The following is a 17,489-nucleotide window of genomic DNA, read 5'->3' as shown; positions in this document are numbered from 1 at the left end:
TCCATTTGTTCTCACCAAGTTTTTAAAAACTGATCACAACTATGTCATTTCACATTTGAAAAATGCTTAGTAACTTCTTAAAACAGCTGGGCATTGTAGTTTTGAGAAAATGTTACTCAAACAGAAGGAAATACTGTCTTCTGGGTGGGATTATTTTTAGCTGTGGATTTATACACATTTGATGGTCTAGTGAGCATTTACAGCAGGATGGTGAACGTTGGACCAAGTCAAAAGAAACTACAATGCCAACGTTTATCATATTGAAGGAACATATCACCCAGTGCAACAGATGTGTTTTTAGTCGTTTTTGTAGACATGGAGCTTTATGGCAAAGAGGGAGGAGACACATCAGGGTTTGGCTACACAGTCAAAACTTGGCAATTGGATCAATTCATTGCTGGTTGTGGTGTTTTCATGGGATTTGTTGACTGTAGGATGAATACTGTTACTGTAACACCATAGTGAGAGTCGCTTTCAGAAAGCCCATGAGCCCCACAATGCAAAGAAGAATTAAAGAAAGACTTACATTTACCACTTCTTTTTTGGGGGGGTTGAGGAAACAGTATTGTTCCTGGGGAAAGCTGTGATTTTACTGTGATCACATGCTTTTACGTTTATGAAACAACCGCTTGGGTTTTTTGTTCGTTTTGTTCATTTTTTGTCATACTACACCTCCCACAATCCTCTACAGATTGTTTAGATATGCAAACCAGTGAAATCCATTTTCCCATGTTCTGTGAATTCATATCAATCATCCATGTCATGGGTAAAATAAGAATGTGTTACTTAATTCCCAGGGGGGAGGGAAAAGCGTGTTTCTTTGAGATATGAAGTTTTCTTCTAGCGGTAGCAAAATAAGATTTTTAAATTATACATTTTACAGCTCGACAGCCCCGGGTCCAGCTTCTTAATGGGCTTTAGACGGAGATTTGATTGGGTCCTGTAGTGCCTCAACGCCATCGAGGACCTGAAAGGCTCCGCGGAGCAGAGCACCCAGAGAGCAGGGACATGAATAGAAAGGTATTGAAGCAGGTATTGAGGTCCCAAAGAGACGTGTGTGTGTGTGTGTGTGTGTGTGTGTGTGTGTGTGTGTGTGTGTGTGTGTGTGTGTGTGTGTGTGTGTGTGTGTGTGTGTGTGTGTGTGTGTGTGTGTGTGTGTGTCTTTTCAGGTCTTAAGAGCTCTTGTCCCCAAGCAGTAAAACATGGAGCGCCGCACTCCACAACCCTGCCGGTCATTTCATCTACCTCCAAATGTCACCGTGTCACAGACCTTTGTTGAGATCAGCAAGCAGTGTGTGTGCCTTGTGTGTGTGTGTGTGTGTGTGTGTGTGTGTGTGTGTGTGTGTGTGTGTATACACTGTAGGCTACATGAGATTGCCCCTGACAGACAAGGTAAAAAAAACAACTCTCTGCGGCGGCGGTGCCTCGGCTTTGCACCCTTAGGGTAAAACCATCAGCCCGGGGAAGATGGCCGCCATTAGACGGGAAGCCACATCTTGTCCATCTCGTTCCGTAATTAAAGAACAGGAATTCACGGAGGCTTGAAGCAGCTCGGAGCAGACAAAACAGATAACAGAGAAGCATTACAAACATTATAGAAAGTCCACATCCTCGATACGTTTCTGACAAACGACTGATTTTTGTTGTTCCCTTTTCTCTCCTCAAGGACAGTAATGAGGTGGGGAAGCCACGTCGGTCAGTGTGTGGCGCCGGTCCGTTTACCCGCCATTAAAGATTAATAGAAATAGAAGAACGGCAGAGGGGTCAGCAAGCGAGGCTGAGGCCAGCGATATTATCAGGAAATAGGATGAAGCAGAGGCGCTGTAGGCAGGCTACAGCTAAACAAGCCATTATCATTCATTTACAGGATATTTGTCATTCACAACACACCCGGCGACTGCAAATAAGTGTTGTGATGTTTGACTTGAATAACAGACAACTGCTGAACATGAAAACAGTCACCCCGCTGCTTTATTCATACTCATTTGCAATTTGCGTTACTCTCTTTGTCCTTTCCTCACCTTCACCTTTTCTTCTCATGATGTCTTCTTTCCTTTAATTCACACTTGTCTCCTTTCCTTTCTCCGTGTTTTCCCTTTTATTTCCTTTCCTCTCCTCTTATTTCCTTACCTTTATCTTGTCTTTCCCTCGACTCTGCTTTTTCCCCTCTTTCTTCCTTATGTTCTTTTATTTATTTTTCTTCCCTTTTTCCTTTCCTTTATCCCTTCCTTCCTTCCTTCCTTTCCTGTTTCTTTTTTTCCCTTTCCATTCCTTTGCTTTTTCCTTTCCTCCATTTCCTCAACTCTTCTTTCCTTTCCTTACCTTACCCTTTTCCCTTTCCTCTCCTCTACTATCCTCTTCCTTATCCTGCAGAGATCCAACTTTATTGGCAGTGCTTTAGAGACCCAATACCAGGAGATTATGCCTATGTCCTTTTACTCTTCTGTTATTAAAGCAGCCACTCTATCACAACTTCCTGCTCAGCTCTGTGTGTGTGTGTGTGTGTGTGTGTGTGTGTGTGTGTGTGTGTGTGTGTGTGTGTGTGTGTGTGTGTGTGTGTGTGTGTGTGTGTGTGTCTATGATCTCTCTCCACACTCTAGCCCAGCTTATAGCAGAGCTGCGTCCACATTGAAATAGCCACAGTGAGACATTTATGTGTGTGTGTGATAGTGTTATTTGTGCATTATTACCAGCGCCCAGGCTGTATGTTGTTTCCTGTTTGCACCAACACATGCGGAACCCAAAGTGCCTTAATGTCCCTGGATGTTTACCACGTTTATCATGCGTGATGAACGAATACGCTCATGAATCACAAAGTGACTCACAGACACATTTAGGTTGGTCATTATACAGTGTGGGGACATTGCTTGCATAATGTGTTATAATGTGATTCGCCTTAAGTAAGCATTTGTTGCGTCCGCACTTTACATATGTGTTATATATATGTTATTACATTTCATTTGACACATTTATATTATACACACAATATGTTCCTCAGACTGTTTTATATGGATTGACTATTGGTTTATGAACTAGATCATACAAACAGTGTTCTGCACTCATGGACGTAGATTTTGTTTTAAGTTTATAAAGTATATGTTCGGTTGACAGTTGTGTATTGGGTTGTTAGATGATGGCGCGTTATCGTGCCGTTGTGTTTGGTTGGTTGCTTATTGATGTGTTTGAATAATTCCATGAGGGATGGGACATGCAAATGACCAGACGCGAAAATAAAATGTTCAATCATTCATTTATTCATTCAATAATGCATCTTTTTTTCACAGGCAGATTCAGCTCCTGGCCTTCCTGTTGATTCCCGCAGCAAAGAGCAGATAAATCCTTTTTTTTTTCTATCAGGCAGCACTTTTGACTTGGAACGGTGCGACGCGCTGTGGAAGACTAGTGATTTTGTTGTTGTACGTTCACGTTCTTGACAACAAGTCCCAGTCTACCTCAGCGAGTCACGCCCGCACTTCGGTCCTGCTCCTCTTTGTATTTGTTTTTGACCTCCCATGGATCGCCACTCGCTCCTGGAAACTATATATGTTCACAAATGGACTGAACCCAAATACATTTAATGGCTATACCAGATTAAATACCAGCCAAAGATGTAAAAATAAATGGGTTTGATATGATGAATTTCTTAATGACTTTAAAGATACAGAGAGTTTTTTATTTTTATTGTGCAACCCACATTTCTCCTTTAATCTTGACCCTTGACCCCAAAAGTACTTGACCAAAAGGCCCTGCAGGTGTGACCCTCAAATAAGCTTCTCCTTTTTTCTATTTGGACTTCATGTTCTTGTAAAGGTAAGTACTGTGAACCATTTACCACTATACTGTAGCTTCTGAACACGTCTTATATATATACACGGTATGTTATTGTGTAAAGACAATATATTTGTAAAACTGCACTTTTATAAATAATAAAAAAGGAAATATAAAGCTGAACAGTTTCTTGTGCGGATGTGGATACGACAGAATTGCGAGGCAACACCGCAACACATCCGCCCGACATAATGGAGAAAAAAAAAAAGGAATATGGTCTCTTTCTTTGCTATCATTTCTTGCATTTGACTTGTAACTGTATACATTTTCAACTGTACCTGAAATAAACTGAGAGCCTGTAACCGGTTCATGTGAGCTGATTAATGTTCTGCGCTCTGCATATTCCACCCCATTGTACATGTCAGCCAGACTCCAACTGTGGCAATCAATTCAATCAGCAGCGCTTATGAACCCATTACAATCTAGCTGAGAGCAGGCGGGTGCTGCATCCTTCAGCTGGCCTCAGAGTAATTACTATTTAGTCAAGCCAAAAAGGATAGAGGGATGAAATGAAGGATGGATAGATGGATAGATGGATGGATAGATGGATGGGTAGATGGGTGGGTAGACTAATAAAACATGTCCCTAATGACTCGCATGTGACTATGAATATGCATCAGAGCGATTGGGCAATAAGAGTGGGTGTTGCGTTATTTACACCCCCCCCCCCTCTGAGAACTCTGTAGCACGTTGCCACGGTGACTAACGTGTACCATAGCAACCATGCTGAACGTTTCAATCCCGATTCCGGAGGCCAGAGGTCTCTCAGCGCTGCGAGGATGTCTACGGGCCTCGAGGGCGTAATACATGATGTAGGAGACTCATTGGCCACAACGCTGACAGAGAGGCGGCCCACCACTCTTACTTCGAGCATAATTACAGGCTCGGCTCTCCGTCCGAACAAGAAAAGGGGGTGTTTAACAACGCTGGCAGTGAAATTTTCAAGCGAGCGTTTGAACCACCGACCTCTGGACGACTGGCCTGTATTTCTGTGTCACTCGACTGGGAGTTGTAGTGCTGGTGTGTGTGGAGTGTGTGTGTGTATGTGTGTGTGTGTGTGTGTGTGTGTGTGTGTGTGTGTGTGTGTGTGTGTGTGTGTGTGTGTGTGTGTGGCTGCACAGTCAAAATGGTTCGGGGCCTTATAATCACTGATTTCTAGCTTGTTTTTTAACCTCTCCACATCCAGTTTTGAGCCTTTTAATTCCCCCTTAAAGGTGCAATGTGTATCTGGTTGTGGATCTGGACAGAATTCTAGTTTAAAACATCAAAAGAATTAGCTTACATTATCAACAGAATGTAAAGCGATTACGGTGTCAGACACGTTGCATATCTACTGAAATGAGCATGCAATTTTGGATTTAATCCCATAAAGAAACTATAAAATGTACACATATCGTACAGCCTCCAGTTAGTGGTACAGTGTTAGGGAAGCTACTTGTGGGCTGTGCTACTGGTAACCCTACATTAAATGAGAGAAAGAGAATGTAGCAAGCTAAGCAACAGCAACATGGCAAAAGTAGTTTAACTACATAGAAGCTATTTTCTTTTTTCATTGAACTAACTTCATTCCAATTCAATGCTATTATTATACAAATATGTAATAAAATACATATATATGCCTGGTATAAAGTATTGACTACTTTAATAATATAATTAATAATATAATATAAATTCTAATCAATGTTGTATAAAGAAGTGCCATTTTAAGTCTATGAGATAATGACTCTACTTCTCACTTGATTTACTACCTTAGGTAAACATTGTAAACATGAGTTTATGGTCCCAATCGCTAGTTTCAAGTGTTATTTAATACAGTAGGATGCTCATTTCTTAAATGATGGTCCCTTTAAGAGTAAAATACACCATAAAGCAGGGTATGCTTCAGGGCGGGCTACCATGTGATTGACAGGTCGCTATCGCTACCAGAGCTGTATACGCCTTCTCTATGTCACTCCTTCACACTCCAAAAATGGTAACCTCTCCTTACTGGTGGCGACAGCCAAAATCCAAGATGGTAACGGTTGAAACGCCGATCTCAAGTCTTCAAAACCGCATTCCACAAATCAATGGGTGACGTCATGACGACTACGTCCACTTTGGTTGAATTTGGTTGAGCATTACAAAGTGCACTTTTAAGTAGCTTGAAGGATGAAAAAAGTCATATCCCGATCATATATATCATGTTTCAGCTCGTTCCAAGTCTTCATTAGATGACTTGTAGGCTGCAATATTTTATACTAATTTCCATGTTATTCTCAAAATCCAAACTGCAGCCAAATGTTATTCACATTGTTCGGTTTGGCTGCAGGTCATTATGGTGGAAGAGAGTGAAAGAACCACAGCTAATTGCATTTGTTTACATGTTTCTACTCCCGTCTATTTATAAGGGTTACAAGGACACACAGCCCTGTACACCGTCGAGCACATGCACCCACTCCTCTCCTTGTTAACCGGCCTTGACCACAAACAGCCTAAGGTCCAGTGAAAAACACATTCAATTACTGTATTGATTTCTTGCAGATTGATGTTGATGAATAACACTTATTGTATCTATTTTAATGTGAGTCTCATTGATTTTACTCCTAAAGAAAGGAGCGTTGTAAATGGCATCGCCTATATTGCATATGAGGGACGTACAGACAATACAGATTTTTGTTTTTCATCAGATGTTTGAAAATGACAAACTAATTGTTTTCTCTTTGAAAACGAAAGCTCAGTTTGGTATTAAAGCTCAGTAAAATATTTGAAGATCTCTCCAGCTTCAGAACAGGCAGACTGCTGGCATGTGTTATAATAAACATGGATTAAGTTGTCAAAGCTGGAAAAACACCTCCGTTTCAGGATGGACAGCCAAGACAAATAAGCAACAGTTTATTTGGAGAGCAGCAGCAGTTCTGCTCTGAGTAACAGCTTTTTATTTCAGAGCAAATTGTATTTAAAACTGAAATACTGTTCGACGGGGTTGCCATTTTTATTTATTATTTACAAAAAAGGCATTTTTAGAATTAGGAGTCAATAAAAAGATTAGCCATGAGGTTTAAACTGTAGATATAGTTTTGGATTTAAAGATTTACACAGAACATTCAACAGCCTTCTGGTAAAAATCCACTCTGTCTCATACAATCACAAGAAACTCATCACCATGTGGTTAGGATAGAAAAATACATTTTTTATATAGTTTTTTTTTTTACTACAGCTCTGTGCCTCCTGCTGTACAACAATTACATCACATACTTGACAGACAACAGATTTTAGTTGGATCCGATGGAGCCCAGATCGGATGCCCATATCCGTAGGACACCACTGTTTGTCTGTTCCTTTCAAAATGGTTACCAATCACTCTTGAAATATTATCAATTTTATGACGTGACCACGCTATGGTCAGGGTTTGCTTTGGCTTAGGCACAAAAATAACCTGGTTAGCTTTCGGGAGAGATTGTGGTTTGGGCTTTGGCTCTTGAAGGGTCTTTTATATGAGATTGGGAACTTATCTATTGCCTCTCAACAGCTCTTAACATGGTGACTGTTTAGGCGACAGCTAGCAGCTAACGGCTCTGACAGCCTAACAGTGCAAACTTCGAAAAAAGTGCTTACAGAGAGCTAACAGAGTTCATCGAGAGGGGAGCTGGAGGGTGAGTGTTATGCTTCAGCGACGACGCAGTTGGTCGGGACGACGTTATCAGCTGTATTGTCACATTAATGTACATTTTCACACTCTCATACTGAATTGAATCACTTTGAATCACTTTGTGCAGTGAGGTGACACAATCTCTATCTATCCCTAGAAGTTTGGTTAACTTTTATAGCTTTATTTTCCCTAACCTCACATTCTGCAGATTCTTAACTGGGCTTCTTTATTTGCCTTCAACTTCTGCAAGCTCCATGTTTCCCTGAAGACATTTTTCAAATAAGCAGCACATCTCAGCTTTGGGCAAAGTTGTTAAAGTATTCTATTCATCTTCACCCAAAGATTGATAACAAAACTTTATTTTTCACTTACAGACTAAGAAAACTAAGAATTCCTTCCCTTCATACCTCAAAAATATACATTCCACTTTTCAGATTAGTGCTTTTATAAAACTGAGAATTTCACTACAAATCAAGTCTAACATTAATGTGCAATATTTCCACTTGATCAAAATGTAATTCTATTTGAGGGATATGAGGCACAGCTAGTGAAAATGTGTAAATTCAGAAAACGCAGTGATCAGGAGAAGCTATTCTAAAGAGGACCTCAGTTTATTGTATGTATATTCTTTATCTAAAAATGTGTAACATGTACATAGTAAAAGGGAAAAAAATAGTTAATTCTCATCTGAGGATGCCATGTTGGTCATGTATTCCCCAACCTCCTTCTGCCCTCTGCTGTCCAACTGCTATATCACAGAAACACACCACACATAAGCAATAATAGATGACATACGATGCATGATACAAAAAACAAGCTGCGCTGAACACAGTGCCTTTGGTGGAATCAAAAAACAAGATGTCTGCTGTTTTGATGCACTACAACAGGTATACTGTTTGAAAATACAGTACACATTGTATTATGCTCATTTGTAACACATTAGGATGCAAATTATCCAAGTCTTATTGCTATCCTATATCCTATAGGCGTAGAATATGATTCAAACCACTTTAGTCTGCATGTCGATTGATACATTTACTTTACTTTGGAAAATGTTCCATTATGTGTCATAAAAACTATATATATTGTGGCTATTCATTGTGGTTAATTGACGGATAATAAATAAAACACATTAAGCTTAACAATTAGCTTGGTGATGATGAATGAAGACAGCATAGGATTGGTCACATGAGCAGATAGTGCTAGACTTTACTGAAAACAATAATATCCAGTGTAGTTCACTTGAAACAAGTCTTTTTTTCCAATTAAGTCACACTTCTACTTGTGTAAGATTGTATGCCCTGTTTGCAACATCCTTGTTTATTAAGGATATATTCATTCATCAGCCTCTAGTCACAAATATTACCAATAAAACTTTTAAATTTGAGCCGTTGATACTTGATTGCACATCTGCACAAGGGCGGTATTGGGAGATTTATAATATAATATATCTTGGGCAGACAGTTTACATTCAGCAATCCTTCTTGTTTTGCACATCTTTGGACATTGGGAGGGAAAAACACACCAAATAAAAACAGTAAATCAATTGTATGCTTATGGATGTATTTTAATAAAAATAATTCTGTCAAAATTAAACAGAATACAATATTTCTTTTTTAACATGTTTCCAGTACATAGGTATTTTTTTTTTCAATTATCATTTTTACTTTTTTTTTTATATCGTTTTAAAAGTCATGCTAAGTAGAGGGTAACTCATTTCACAATTTTTTTTTACATTTTTTTTGTTGCTAAAACTCAAAAGTCAAAATACGAAATTAAAATCATGATAGAAGTCAATTGTGCACAGCTCATCCGCGATGCCTAAATCCATTTCTCCAGCTTCTCCAGAAGAAGTCCATGTGGCTTCAAGAGGCCCCGGGGGCCAATTTCCAAAACTGCTCACATCCCTTCTTTCCTTAAAACAATCACTGATCACATCAGTGGCTATGTCTATGCAGGGATAAGAGGAAGGGTGCGTGGTAACAGTGCTGAGACGCAGCCCAGGCTCAAACACAAAGGACAGCTGGGAGACTTGTTCCCTACAGGTATGCAACAGAGGTTGTTCTTCCACGTACAAGTGTGTGTGTAACAGAAGTCCTTTACAGCTGTAGAAGCAGATGACGTTGAGTGAGTGCTGTTTGTGTGGTTATTATAGAATAGTTCCTATTATAGCAGAAGGTCTGTATAAAAAAAACAGCTTGGTGAAAAGTGTGACCACATACCCTGTAGTAAATCCCACATATTATTCCAGAATTTCTCTACATCAGACAAACATTCTCTTATAAATGGAAATATACACTTCAGGGTGGATCCACCAGACATTTGCCAGGTCACAACAAAGCATCCGAAAAGTGACACTTTGCCACTAGACAGACAACATTAAGTCAGTGCTATTTGGTAGAAAATAAGTCTGGTGTAAAAACAAAAGAGTTACAATGTTTCACAGAAAGCTAAGGGATGGAACGAAACAAGTTGTTGTTCTCAAAATCCAAATATTGGCTTGGAAATAGGGTGAAGTCGAGTCCAATTTGTCTTTTTGCAATGAATAATCATCTGATTAGATACAGGGACAGAAAGCTGATCATGTTGATAGAATGACAAAATCAATCATTTAATATTAAACTCAAATATTAAATAAACAAACAAGATATTATGAAATAAATAATCGAATGAACAGATATAAGAGAGCCAATGAACTCTGAAACAATTCAATGAATTATCAAAACCCAACTTTGCCCAACTGTAGCAAGCTAGCAAAGGCTGCTTTAATGTTTTTGCACTTCACAGAGTTATGCGTCTTTCTCAGCAGAACATTTCCAGTGCCTAAGTAGCTCTGAATTAACCAGCTAATGTTAGCCGCTAACACTAGCTCTCAGCTTTGGTGCTGCGTAATAAAATCCAAGCCCACAAGCCAACCTAGCTAGTTAGCTGGCTAGGTAGGTAGCATATGTAGCCTTGTTAAGCTAAATAAAAAAGAAAGCTTGGTTACTGTGCAGTGTGTTTATGAGCAGCAGCAACTAGCTGGTTGATTCAAAATTACAAACTAGCTAGTTGGTTAGCTACTAGCTGGTAAATTCTAAGCTAGCCAATAGGGCTAGCTGGAATAATTTTGGTAGCAGAGTGGGCACTGGTGAGAACAGATTTTTGAAAATGGGCATTTTGAAATGTATTTATTTCACAATGTATTGCTTCAATTATGTTTTTGACTCCATACATTCATATGATATTTATTTCATAATGTCTTATTTATTCACTTATGATCAAATAATTTGGGGCTCCATACGAAGTGGCTGACAGCAAGCCTTGGTTGACAAAGGAGGCTATAGCTGTAATGTCATACAGTCGGAGGCCTAGAAGTGATAATTAGATGTTTTTCTACCATTGATCTGACTCCAAATCAGGAGCAATGTGGTTAAATCTCAAGGTGGCCAGCAGCGAACCTGATCAATAGAAAGATGTTTTTTTCCATCATTTTTTTTTGTACATAATAAGAGGCACTTCAAACTTATGAATTGGGACAAACTTGACATAGTCAAGTCAAGTTTATGGGTGTTAGAGAATAGTAAGGGATAGACTGGAAAAAAACATCACCTTCTTCCAACACACACAACTGGTTTTAACAACCTTTCAGGGGTTTGGCATCAAACGCCCAAAATGAAAGAAAGTGTGACATGAATTATCACAATCACAATTATCACCCTTAAAATTAAAAACCTTCTCGTTCGGCAAATTATTTCATCTGTCTGTTTGAATTTCTAATTGGGACATCACTTGCACAGAGCAGGTCAGGCTGGGAGCAAACTGACTGTAGTCATGAAATCGTCATAGGTGACTCAACTTTTAGCCGTTCACACACTGTGCTCGTTAGTCTGCCTTGGATACAGGTGCTGAGCTTGGCCACCTGCAAGGACTTCACTGATTGGTCGATGTTGGGATCATTACAGTAAAAGGTTCCAGCACCTCTTATTTGCCAATTCAAAGGTACAGTTCACTACCAAACCAGAAATACACATTCATTTCTTGCTTACCTGTAGTGCTATTTATCAATCTAGATTGTGGGTGTGAGTTGCTGAGTGTTGAAGATATCTGTCTAATCTGTTAGCACAAAGCATTTTATTCCTTTACACATTCCATTACTGTGACACACAGAGAGATGCATTTTAATTCCAACTTTCTGGAAAAATTTAGGGACCCAGTTTTTGCCTATGTCCGTTTTATATTTTAGATCAGCAGCAGTGTTTAATATTGTCGGAATCAGCCTTGACCGGAGCTAATGATCTGCTCCACATGATCAATGGTGTTTTTCCATTCTGAGCACTTGTTTGCTCGCCCCGGTTGAATTTATTTCATGACATGAATGCACTTCCAAGTATATTTGGAGGATAAAGGAGTCTTTCTGTCTTCTGCATCTTATCAAAGACAAGTTAAGTATGCCTCAGGGTTTGTAAAGTTGACCTACAGTCGTGGGGGTCACCGTGGTAACCAGATGAGGGTATTGTGGTCCGTGATATGGTGAACAACAACAACGTGAGTAAAATACTGATTGCAGGGAATCAAAATCCACCCATTAAAAAAACAGAAGAAAAAATAAAAAGGGGATTCACAATTTGTTTTGTCCAGGATGAGCACAACAAACTGACAAAAAAAAAAGAACTATAAAAATGGCTAGATAAACATAATAATAATAATAATAATAATTAATTATCTTTAAATAGTGTCACACATTTCTTTATTTGATAATACTAAATTAAAAAGGAAGCTTTCTTCTCTGCCGCTCTCCTCCGCTCCTCTGTCTGTGCCGCTGGCTCGGTCTGACGGACAGCCAAACACACCAATCACACGCATGCTCTTTCCTCAGTCGCCATGACAACTACCTGCTGGACATGTCTTCTCTCAGTGCTACTTAACATTAACCTGTGGAGAGACAGGTAATCATCTAAGCAAGGTGATAATTGAGTGTAGCATGATTAAAACAGCTTGCATTCATATTCCTGCACAGCACAGATGTGGTGTTTCGGTATTTTGATAAGTAAGTAATTGTAGTTTATTTCACTTCATATAATGTATGACCAGTGTATAACATGTTATCCAAATGTTTTTCATTTTATCATGCATGTTATTCACTGTAGGAAAATAATGGACAGAGACTGAGGTGGTTTCACTCTTCAGCCATACGGTATTTCAATACTGGATGCCAAATGTCATACGTCAACAGGACAATCAACAGGACAATCTGGTATTCTTTTAAAACCTGGATCGTATTCTCACAATTGTGGCCTATGTCACCCATGTTTAAGTAAAATCATAAGGAGTAATAAGTAAGAAGTGTTGGTTATTACAGCTGATGAAGCTAGATTGGTTAGCTGGCAAGTTGCCCTAAAAATAAATAGCTAATAGCTAATCCAGGGGGCTAATTTCTGTGTTTACTTTCAGTTGGACTATGAGAATTAATGTAAAACTTCGGTCTAACTGGGAAAGTCTTAGGAGGCTCGCACCACTTTTCTAAATCTCGACAGCAGGGGTGGGTTAAGCAAAGTTAGCATGACACGCAGTCTGAAACGAGCACAACTTAGAGAAAGATCTCAGCTGAAATATGATGGAATTCATAAGCACCGATTTAAAGTTGTGATTCAACTGTGAGATAAAAAGATTTGAGTCGGACACAAGTATTGTCCGTGACGTTGGTGTTAATGCCTTTCATTACATAAACTTACTCACCTTGACCTGGGCTAGTGCAAAAAGTTGTCTACTCTGGCGAAGGAGCAGGAACCGGACCGGACCCGGGCCATGAGCTGAACACACTCTGTTGCCTGGCCAAGCGCTAACATCAGCGGAGGCTGCTTGGGCAGATTTTGGGACTCTGGAAAACACAGTTAGCCAATGGTACAACACGTAAGTCACAATGTGTGATCTGAGAGACTCAAATGGTGTTACAGTAAAAACAAAACTGCAGTAGTAGTTTGAATTTAAGTGTATCAATGCGACACACTGTATGCGTCTGCGTCCTTACCCAGTATGGCGCTGTTGAGTGCAGAGCAGAGTGATTCTCTCTGGGTGGGTTCTAACTGCTGGCCCACGGGGCAGTTCCAAGGGTCTGAGTACGCCAGCAGGCTGAATGCATCCTACACATACAGAAAGGACAGACAGACCGACAAACAGATACGGCCAATGTGAATACATTCTGAATCTTTCCAGGTTAGGCTCGTTTGGCTCTGAGTGTACTTTATTTAATTATTTTAATATTTATTTATCTATATATTTTTTTTATCAATTTCTATTCATCCATTCATCAATTGATTTATCGATTCACCTATGACTTTATTTTTTATTTATTTTATAAATATATCTTTCTATTTAATTATTTATCTATGTATTTATGAATTCATTAATTTTTGTATTTCTGGTAATTATAAATGTGATGTGATCTTTGGTTTAAATTTTGAGGATACAAACTTTATAACTTTAGCCTCAGTCAGGCAACTTGACACCCATACTGACACCATCACAATAGTTATTAGTGCTCACTTATGGACCATATATAACCTAGATGGTATGCTTTCGGCCCAGCACTTGGCAGAGAACTGGTGTTATTAAATGGGAGGTGAACATAATCTGGCGAGAAGGAATGTTACTCAAGCCATGACATAGGGCTACATTACTGTCTCTTAGTGCCCCCTGGTGGTTAAACATTACATAATGCAACAGTTGAACACTGTAAAATAGCAGGTAATTCAAAAATAAATGTAATTCTTGGGGGAATTTTGTTGTGATAGAAGTTTTGCTACAATGCATTTATTTTACTATAAAACGGTCTGTAAGACAGAAAACTACAGAACTTTTATCGTTCTGATGCAGTTTATAGTGTTTTTCCAGATACTCTATTGCTTTCTGTGGACACAGCCTGCAGTAAAAAAGTAATTTGAGCCTTCTTCTTCGCAACAGAATGCAAGAATTTAAACTGGTCCCAACTGAAAAAAAAAAAAAAAAAAACAATCTACGCAGCCCAGTTCTGGCGTCACTTTAACCTTTTGTAGCGCAGCTGTTTGTTGAAATAAAAACTGTGTGCACGTGTAGTTTGTGCATGTGTACCTGTAACATCTTCTTGTGCGTGGCGTTCTTGCCATATTCGCGGCACAACTGTTCATTGAGCGACTGCAGCTCCCGTCCAAACTGGATCATCCTCTCTGTGGCTGCCTGGTTCCCTCCACAAAGCTGTCTGCCATTAGTACAACCCTCATCTGCTGGACACACACACACACACACACACACACACACACACACACACACACACACACACACACACACACACACACACACACACACACACACACACACACACACACACACACACACACACACACACACACACACACACACACACACACACACACACACACACACACACACACACACACACACACACACACACACACACACACACACACACACACACACACACACACACACACACACACAGTTAAAGATGACAAATAGAGGGATAGGGGAAAAAAACAAAACAGGAGGCGAGGTATACAACAAAGAACATAAAGATGAATCAAATGAAGGAGAGAAAAAGTGAAACAAAAGGAGGAAACATCATGGATCATGAATCCTTCTTGATGTGGCTAATATGCTACATGCATAGTGTAGATCTGTCTGTGTGTGTGTGTGTGTGTGTGTGTGTGTGTGTGTGTGTGTGTGTGTGTGTGTGTGTGTGTGTGTACCTGTGACCCCATTGCCAATGCTGTTGTCATCAGGCTGAAGGATCTCTTCGTGTTTGTATGTGCCATTCATGATTCGCGCCGAGGAGCCCTCGGTGACACCGTTGGTATAGTGCTCTGCTTCAATCTCCATCTCACTGTCACTACACACCCACACCCACACACACACAAACAAAGGATGGCACACAGGAGCGTTAAACTTAAGAATGACGGCTCATGAAAAAGGCCCAGTTGCCTCATCAGTTCATTTAAACTTTACAGATAAGGCAACAGCTGGCAACCTCAACATGACTCAAGACAATTCTGAGCAGAGGTGATACAATACTGACTAAATAATCATGATTATGATTTGAGCCATAATCTAGCAGCCCTATCAAAAACTCTAATCTGCTTTTTTTTTTATCTGGCAACTTCAGCAAATAAACCCCCACTACAGTCACCAGGATCTGACTCAGATGTTGCTTAATCTCAATAGGCTCACAGGAAAGATGTGACGTCACCTTTTTACAAACTGAGACCCGCCCATTTCAAACCAGACAGAAGAGCGGAGAAAAACCAGCACAGACCAGAATCTCTCATTAGAATCAACTAAAAACCTTTGGCAGATAATAACAGTCCATGTGGGACCAAACCACTCGTAGTTAGAAGTTGATTGAGATAAATAGGTTTTCGGGGCCTTTAGAAAATAATACGCACTCACTCAACGCAGAAGATCAAAATAGACGATTTACTTCTATAAATAATCCAGTGGCACACAAAGTGAATCGAGTGCAGTATCATAGAGGCTGCCAATGTTTTTTTTCTGTGCCAATGTTTTAATTTGCCTGCACTGATTACATATTAATGTCTTAAAATTGCTGTGGTAATAATTTATTGATGATAAACTACCCCATGTGGCACCGTTAAAGATCAATTGTGAGAATACTGAGCATAACTTTACATTACATTACAGTCATTTAGCAGACGCTTTTATCCAAAGCGACTTACAATCAGTAGTATATTACATATCATTCACCCATTCACACACTGATGACAGGCTACCATGCAAGGTGCCACCATCAGACTCTAACTAACATTCATGCAACATCCAGTCCACACCGATGGCAAGCCTTCGGGAGCAACTTGGGGTTAAGTGTCTTGCCCAAGGACACATCGACTGCCGAAGCCGGGTATCGAACCACCGACCCTCTGATTGGAGAACTACCTTAGTCTCCACTACGCCACAGCCGCCCTAACTTCAGGCATTAATTCCTAAATCTCGATATATTTGTAACCATACATTGCCGGTATGTGCTGCATCCGATGCCATTACCAAATACTTCACACACTACACCTGTTGTGTATCGGCCGTAGAGACAATGGCAGGAGCAGCAGTTCTGGGTGTATCTGCTCTAAATGTAGCCGACAGTCCTCGCCTACCTGGTTTCCTGGGTGCTGTGTGGCTGGCTCTTAGTGGAGTCGGAGGAGTTGGACTCGGAGTAGTTGACGGAGGACGGGGAGGAGGAGGTGGAAGAGGAAGCGGAGGAGGACACGCTGGGGTATTTGATGCCGCTGGCGCCAGTGCCGCCGTGGCTCTTTGACTTGTTGGGGGGGGTCACTCCATTACTGCAGGTCGGGCTGTCGGCTCCTGTGTGGTGGGGTAACAGGAAAACACAGGCGCATTTAATGTAATTTCTTAAAGTGACTGGAAAAAAATGTTTTTTGGGTGGCTGTCAGGGGTTTAGAAGAGATGAACATGTGTACCTCCGGCGTGCAGGTGTGTGTTGCTGGCTCCGTGGCGGGGGCTGAGGCTGGGGGAGCCTGGGTAACTGTCCTGGGACTTGGGGGAGCGAATGGTCAAGCAGCGAACCTCGCTGTCTGTGCCGTTCACCATCTCCACAAACTGACGACACCTAGAAAGCAAGGCACGCTCGTGTTATCCCAGAGGTACCGCCTGTTTCTTGTCCAGCAAATTTCCCATCCACAGCTGCATTAGTGAATGGAAACAATCAATGCTTTACTTTGTTAATACAGCATCTCCTGTCCTGCTTTCGATCTTAATCCTTAAAACACTCCGACTTACTTCAACATGAATAGTAGGTTGGGGTTGTGTTCTAACAGGCCGGGGTAAAGCTGCTGAGTAGCCTCTATGGCTTCGCCCACCCGTCCTGCCAGCACCAGCTTCTGTATTCCTATTAGACCAAAGAAACAAGAGGAACCACGCTTACACAGCAAACATTTGATCAGAGGACAAACAATACCCATAGTATCTTATTCCTTTGTTTGAAAATGATGGGATACTTAAAAATATTGTCCATATGTAAAATCTGATA

General features: G+C 40.4%; 1 protein-coding gene across 2 annotated transcripts in view; it reads right to left on the bottom strand.

The window, feature by feature from the left end:
- Positions 1-9,071: 9,071 nt before the first annotated feature.
- Positions 9,072-17,489, bottom strand: part of ranbp10 (RAN binding protein 10) — a 32,535-nt gene continuing 24,117 nt past the window's right edge. Inside the window, exons 8-15 of one of the 2 annotated variants that reach the window (XM_054620049.1) lie at positions 17,240-17,348; positions 16,921-17,069; positions 16,597-16,804; positions 15,181-15,320; positions 14,546-14,697; positions 13,467-13,578; positions 13,175-13,316; positions 9,072-12,370 (exon numbers count right to left, since the gene is read on the bottom strand). In XM_054620049.1, the coding sequence (XP_054476024.1) occupies positions 13,186-13,316; positions 13,467-13,578; positions 14,546-14,697; positions 15,181-15,320; positions 16,597-16,804; positions 16,921-17,069; positions 17,240-17,348 (1,001 nt within the window). In that variant the 3' untranslated portion in view covers positions 9,072-12,370; positions 13,175-13,185. The remainder of the gene's footprint in view (positions 12,371-13,174; positions 13,317-13,466; positions 13,579-14,545; positions 14,698-15,180; positions 15,321-16,596; positions 16,805-16,920; positions 17,070-17,239; positions 17,349-17,489) is intronic. The other variant, XM_054620050.1, reaches the window with a different exon arrangement.

This window comes from Anoplopoma fimbria, chromosome 19 (assembly GCF_027596085.1).
Source record: "Anoplopoma fimbria isolate UVic2021 breed Golden Eagle Sablefish chromosome 19, Afim_UVic_2022, whole genome shotgun sequence".
NCBI lineage: Eukaryota > Metazoa > Chordata > Actinopteri > Perciformes > Anoplopomatidae > Anoplopoma > Anoplopoma fimbria.
The sequence above is the reverse complement of the archived record's forward strand: the minus strand, read 5'-3'. Positions and strand labels throughout refer to the sequence as shown.